This window comes from Onthophagus taurus, chromosome 7 (genome assembly GCF_036711975.1).
Source record: "Onthophagus taurus isolate NC chromosome 7, IU_Otau_3.0, whole genome shotgun sequence".
NCBI classification, from domain to species: Eukaryota; Metazoa; Arthropoda; class Insecta; order Coleoptera; family Scarabaeidae; genus Onthophagus; species Onthophagus taurus.
The window spans coordinates 4,887,831-4,894,700 of record NC_091972.1 but is presented as its reverse complement, the minus strand read 5'-3'; the positions used below and the strand labels follow the sequence as shown (position 1 = coordinate 4,894,700).

Here is a 6,870-nt window from a genome sequence, read left to right as displayed (position 1 = left end):
TCAACATATTCCTAAGTTTCTAAGGAACTCTTTACAAACTATCTGAGAACTCCCTTAAGTTAAAGTCCTAGAAACCCAAGAAAATCGTTAGAAACTTTTAACAACTTCCTGGGAAATTCTTTGGGATCTGCAAATGTTTCTCGAAGTTGAATGCTTTTTTTTTGCTAATTTTTTCAAGTACATTTTTCATCTCTTAACTTATTTAAGATATCCGCTACATTAGAATCAAAATTTATAACCAAATTAAAATGACATAATCAAAAATTTAACTTTATAGTTGTAATTGCATGATTTAGATGGCCATAATTACTTCATGCTTATGAATGTTTTAATTCATTTATATTATTTTATTTTAGTTGTTATTGTGTGAATTGTGTTCAAATTGTATTACCTAACTTTATTGAATCAAATTAGTTCAAATAACTTAAAGCTAAATCGGTTAAAATGAGGACAAGAAGTGGCGACCGGGTTGAAATTTCGGTACCGTCGGTTCGGCATCGTGAATTTAGTTGAAAATAGTGAGGGTGTCTATTAATAGTATTATACAGAGAGAACGACCGTGCCGTAGGACGTGTTCCGAACGGGGAGCTTCGTTCTAATTCTGGGGTTCGGTTTGAATAGGTGCACATCGTCGTCCTCGTTCTTCTCCGTTTCGAAAGTATCCGGTGCGAAAAAATTCCATCTCTGTTCACGCATCATCCCTTTGACATGGGAAAAAAGAAGAAAATGAATCGTCTAATATCGAGATGGATGAGAAGGTTCGATGTGTGAATAAAAATGTGTGGTTTTTCTTTTTCTTTTTTTTTACGTGTGGTTTTTTCTTCGATTAAACTAAATCATGTTAAGTATTAGATTTTTTTTTCTTTTCCGCACCCCTAACATTTTTTCTATTTTTATATTTTGATTTGTTTTTAAACGCTTGATTGTTGTTACGCTTAATTTTTATTTGTCTATGTGTATTCAACCAATTCGCTCATTATACGCATTGTTGCACGCAGTGTTGGCTACGTATTTGTTCGTCCGGAGGACCGTTGTTCTTATTAAAATAGTTAGTTTGTCCTCGTGTTCGTTTTGTGCATGCGGCGTTTTTTTCTCTTTATAATCAGTATCGTCCTCAGTGACCTGCCGGACGATCGGTCCCCGGTTTTACTTCTGGGGGTCGCGAAAATTCCGACATCTCCAAAGAGCACTCCGCGGGGTGTTTTAACCGCTACAGTTCAACCGTCGTCGAACGCGCTGCCCAAGAAGGATGGTGCGCAAAGTAAAACGGTCGTAAGGAAGAAATTTGTTGTTACGCCGTGCAAGGAAAATACGTTACCCACTACTACTACAGCTACCACTGCTACCGAACGTTATCCAAGCGTGCAAGTTAACGATGTGCTCCCTGTTGTTCTTGCTCCAAGCGAAACTGTAGCTATTATGGATGATATAGACACGGAGGGGCACCGTGTAGGTGCTTCAATTAATTCCGCGGATACTAAAGGTATATTGTTTCTTGGAATGGTGATTTTATATGTTGAAAGCATCTCCCTCGGCACTTCATTTCTGCTATTTCCTATTACACTTGGATTTTTTTTAGGAATTTACAGCTAACATATTTTTTTTTTTTTTTAAATTCTTGTTGTGTCATAAAAATAAACCATGAATCACCCAACATTTTATTTTCGCTTTATTTCATAATATTCTGCGTTTATTTATGTTTTTTGAGATTACTTGAAGTAGTTGTTGCAACTTGATATACATATTACATAATAATCTTAATAAGACATAAATAAACTAAGATTTTCGATCTTTTCCATAATTCATCCATTTATTAATTTTAATCACATGCATCTTCTTACTCACTTTGCTAACAAAGTTTTAGAAATCTTATCAAGTTTACTTCTGTTTTTTCTTTTAACTCACAAATATAATTAAAAATAATTTTTTTAATATTTATTCTAGATTTAAATTTCGATCACAATTCTTCAAGTTCAGAAGCAATAAAAGCATCCCGTGCATCAACTGGTTGTGGAGGTGAACACCGATTACCATCGTACCTGAGTTTGGCGTGTACAGTGAACGGTTATTCCTCGACGACAAACTACGATCCTGAAAGGTTAGCCCGTTCTAGGGACGCCTCACCACATCGGCCGTTCGGCCACAATGTCGACGGTTTGACCACCGCGTACACCGTTTGCAACAATTTACTTTCGCCACCGAATCTCGTCCCATTACCGCCAATTTCGGACCACGACACCGCCGACGTCAACATGTCGGAAAACGGCGTTACAATTACCACTCAATCCACCACCACATACAGACACGAATACCATCATCACCAATTATCAAATAGCTTAACTATGTCTTATAATCTCGCTTCGTCCGATACTGTAGATACATGCGCCAACAATGGTTTTAAGGGTTCTAATATAGTTTCGAGCTGCGATAAAGAAAATAATAACTCCAAATCGTTTATACAGCAACGTGTTGAGCGGTTGTACGGACCAGGGGCGCTCGCTCAAGGATTTTTTGTTATGAAAAAGCAGAAAAATAAAAGCTATGAACTTGAACATATTGCCAGGTGTAAGGCTGCTAGTGAAAAGCACTCAAAGTCGATGAACGAGCAAGGTTTTCGTCATGATGATGATACTTCTGATGGTGGTAAGTAAAAAAATTATTATTTTAACAAAAACATTTAAATTTTTTCTACTTATTGAACTGTGATTTTTTTTACAATTTCATTAATATTTACTATTACATCATGCAACCAACTATGTCAGTGTCAGAACAAGTTAACATACCAAATTGTCAAAACATATTTAAAAAAATCGTGTTTTTCTTTATAACTATTCTTCAATTCTTTATAGAAGTCAAGAATTAGTATAAATATAGTATTTTTTTGTAATATATCAGGTAAGATTGTTATTTATATCAGGCACATAAGATCTATTTTTTGTTTGTAGAAGAAAAATTTACTTTAGTTAAGGATTTTAATCATTTACAAAATATACCAAATATTGATTTAATGATAATAATGTTCAAGATAATAACCTGAAGATTAATTCAGAGGATTACCAAATAATCTAAGAAAAGATAATACACTTTGAGCTCAACTAAAGCTGGTGTTTACAGCTTTTAATTGAAAAAGAAAACATTCAAAATTTGTCTCTTAGAATAATATGGTGATTATATCAAATGATCAACCAAGTACTTGGAGTACTTTTAATGAAACTCTTGTCCACTAACATTGATTAACAAAGCACATCTTCATCAAATTCTATCAGAAAATGTTTTTGAAAAGCCAATTTACGTTATGCAGGAAAGGCCATAAGAAAATTATTAATGGCTCTACTACAACGGATTAGAAATTCAACATGAGGCACTATAATCAGTAGAAATATATCTTCAGTGTTTCAATGACGCGATATTTTTCAAGAACAATATAGTGGGATGTATTAGATAATACTATATCATGCAACCAACTATGTCAGTGTCAGAACAAGTTAACATACCAAATTGTCAAAACATATTTTAAAAAAATCATGTGTTTTTCTTTATAACTATTCTTCAATTCTTTATAGAAGTCAAGAATTAGTATAAATATAGTATTTTTTTGTAATATATCAGGTAAGATTGTTATTTATATCAGGCACATAAGATCTATTTTTTGTTTGTAGAAGAAAAATTTACTTTAGTTAATAATTTTAATCATTTACAAAATATACCAAATATTGATTTAATGGTAATAATGTTCAAGATAAAAACCTGAAGATTAATTCAGAGGTTTACCAAATAATCTAAGAATAGATAATACACTTTGAGCTCAACTAAAGCTGGTGTTTACAGCTTTTAATTGCAAAAAAAAAACATTCAAAATTTGTCTCTTAGAATAATATGGTGATTATATCAAATGATCAACCAAGTACTTGGAGTACTTTTAATGAAACTCTTGTCCACTAACATTGATTAACAAAGCACATCTTCATCAAATTCTATCAGAAAATGCTTTTGAAAAGCTAATTTACGTTATGCAGGAAAGGCCATAAGAAAATTATTAATGGCTCTACTACATATCTTATTATCTATTACATATCTATATATCTTCAGTGTATCAATGACGCTATATTTTTCAAGAACAATATAGTGGGATGCATTAGATAATGATGAGGTAGCTAATGTTGGAAGATCAGAGATGATATTGAATGGAATGATTAAATGATGATAAGCGAGACCAGTTCAGTATTGAGAAATGTCATAAACAATATGGAACGCATTTCAGGGTTCGTACAAAACGGCGATGGAAATATCGAAAATAATAATGGAGATAACTCTATTGGAGCTTCATGAAGACAATTTTCATCTGTACAAAATTGCTATAGTTCAAAAATTATAGCATCAAGATTTCGCAAGAATTAACTTTTGCAGAAACAATGTTAATGATAAAAGATCCTGAAATGATTGTGTTGACCCCATATGACTTCAGTTGTTAGGTGAATTCCAAACGCTACCTAATGATAATCATTGATCACTGACTTCCTTCTCTCCATCTATGTCGCTGCCAAATCCCTCTAAGAATGGTTTAATTCAACAGGTTGGAGCTTAACTAGATTTACTAGATGTGGATAAAAAAAACAGATCTTCAGTTAACCACTTGCATTAATAACTTAGGTTGGATAGAAATTGCTTATTGATTAAATTGGAACTATCATACTTTAATATTACAAAAAAATTCTATTTTCCCAAACTTCCTTAATCAATGTATAAAATAATCAATGTTTTTGTTAATTTTAATAGAAAATGTTAATCTGATAATATTTTATTAAATATTGATTATAGTATATTTGGAATTGTATTTATTATTTTTTTTTAGATTCAAAATCAAAATCGACTTTACCTGTATTAAGACATTTAAGACCTGAATTTCGAGCTCAATTGCCTTTAACAGTAACGAAAAAACGCACCAGTGAAAACACATCTCCGCAAAAAATCCCCTCAATTAATATAGTCCAAGAGGAAGAATCCGTTAATGGCCATTGTAATCCAGCGGACGAGATGAACTGCGGATTTCGCAACGAACTCAAACAAAGTACTCCGTGTAAAAAGAGCAATGATGTCTGTGATAGGAATAAGCCCCGCAATCAAACGCGTGAAAGCAGTAAGTTAAACTCGTGTTATTTAAAAACAACCCAATTAATATATTAATAGTATCTTATCAAATAATGTGCTTATCTACAATAGATAGTAGCAAATACACTTGTCTTTTTTAATTTTAATGAGTTATGTAATTGGTCAAATAAATATTAACGGTCGTCATGGTTACAGCTGTTAAAGATGGGCATTACTTTATGATGATAATAGAAAAGGAATCCCAACGTTTACTCGCTTTAGCAATAAAAGCTGAAGAGGAATTAGAATCTCCAGATTTAAGCGAAGATGCCAAAGGATTTTTAAGATCAGCATCTGGAAAAGCCAGGCTTTTAGTTACTCAAAAGATGCAACAATTTAAAGGATTATGTAGAAATAATGTAACACAGGTTGGTGAAAATTTATTAATTAATAAACATTTATTTATTATGAAATATTTTATATAGGTACCAGATGAAGCTTTTCCAACTACCAATGAAGACCTCCAAGGTTTTTGGGATATGCTCATGTTACAAGTCATACAAATCGATAATTTATTTGCCGAACTCGAAACATTAAAAGCAAATAATTGGGAGGTAAAATTAAACGATTTTTTTTGTGAATCTTAATAAAAAAAAATTTTTTAATTAGGAAAGCCCAGTTCCAAGTAATGTTTCAACAAATGGTAAAAACGTTAAAGAAACTAAAAAGGTCGTAAAAGTACCAAGACCTTCAAGTGCTGTAACAGTAGAAAGGAAACTCCGCGAAATCCAAAGGAAAAAGTTGATTGAAGAGAAACGAAAAGCAATGCGCGAACAACAACAAAATAAATCATCCCGGCAAAACATTGAGATTTACGTGCCTGAATCTAGCTGAAAACCGCTTACAGTGCGATTACTGTATAGCTGCAACATTTATTTGCGAAAAAAGGAAAAAATTAATTTAAATTGGCAGTATTTTTAATGGAGATGACAAAAGAAAAATGAAATCGTTTTAATTGTTTGGAAATCTTATTTTTTTATCTCCTTTATACAATAAAATAATAATATATCTATGTTTTAAAAAAAACGTTATTTATTGATACATTTGTTATATTTCTTCTTGATAACGACGAAACTTTTTTGTAAATCACTAAATTTATCTATCTTGTTAACGAAGGAACACCTAAATTGTGTATTCATATTGAAATTGATTCGTTAAAATTGCACGTATATTTTTTGTTTAACAATATAATTTCGTGTGTTTTTTAGGTACATCTTTTATTAATTTATTTTTTTTTTTAAATGTTTATTGAGTACTTCGTTCTTGTGCCGCTGTGAGATGATATGTAAAGACTGAAAATCTTGTAAGAAGGAAATTTGCACAAGTGTTTGTGAATTTTTGACATTTACAAAGACTAAAATATGCACATTCCCAGTATATATATTACACATATTCTAGTATAACAAGGGGCATATCTTTTAATTTCCTTTCTATGACCGGCCTCTGTATAAATATTCAAATACGTATATTTCCGCTTTAACAATTTTAAAAATATTAATAATCGACTGATGCGTCATTTACACAAACGCTGTTTCTTTTTTTGTCTTTTTAGTTTATGTCTTCACTTATTGCACTCTCTTATTAATGAATCTATTGTAAAATAACATTCATTTTATTAAGACAGATTTACATATTTACTTATATAAAATGATTGAATATTTTGTGTAGTTATAATGAAGTAAGAATAAAAGCTAAAATGAAAATATTTTCTGTAATAATTAT

The 6,870-nt window shown here is 31.4% G+C and overlaps 1 protein-coding gene across 1 annotated transcript; it reads left to right on the top strand.

Moving 5' to 3' along the window:
• The first annotated feature begins 673 nt into the window (after nucleotides 1-673).
• On the top strand, nucleotides 674-6,853 carry LOC111428675 (disks large-associated protein 2). The gene is made up of 7 exons (XM_023064318.2): nucleotides 674-758; nucleotides 1,119-1,483; nucleotides 1,945-2,643; nucleotides 4,853-5,137; nucleotides 5,305-5,516; nucleotides 5,574-5,702; nucleotides 5,758-6,853. The coding sequence occupies exons 1-7, from the start codon at nucleotides 709-711 to the stop codon at nucleotides 5,980-5,982; spliced, it is 1,965 nt and encodes a 654-aa protein (XP_022920086.1). The 5' UTR covers nucleotides 674-708; the 3' UTR covers nucleotides 5,983-6,853.
• The last annotated feature ends 17 nt before the right edge of the window (nucleotides 6,854-6,870 follow it).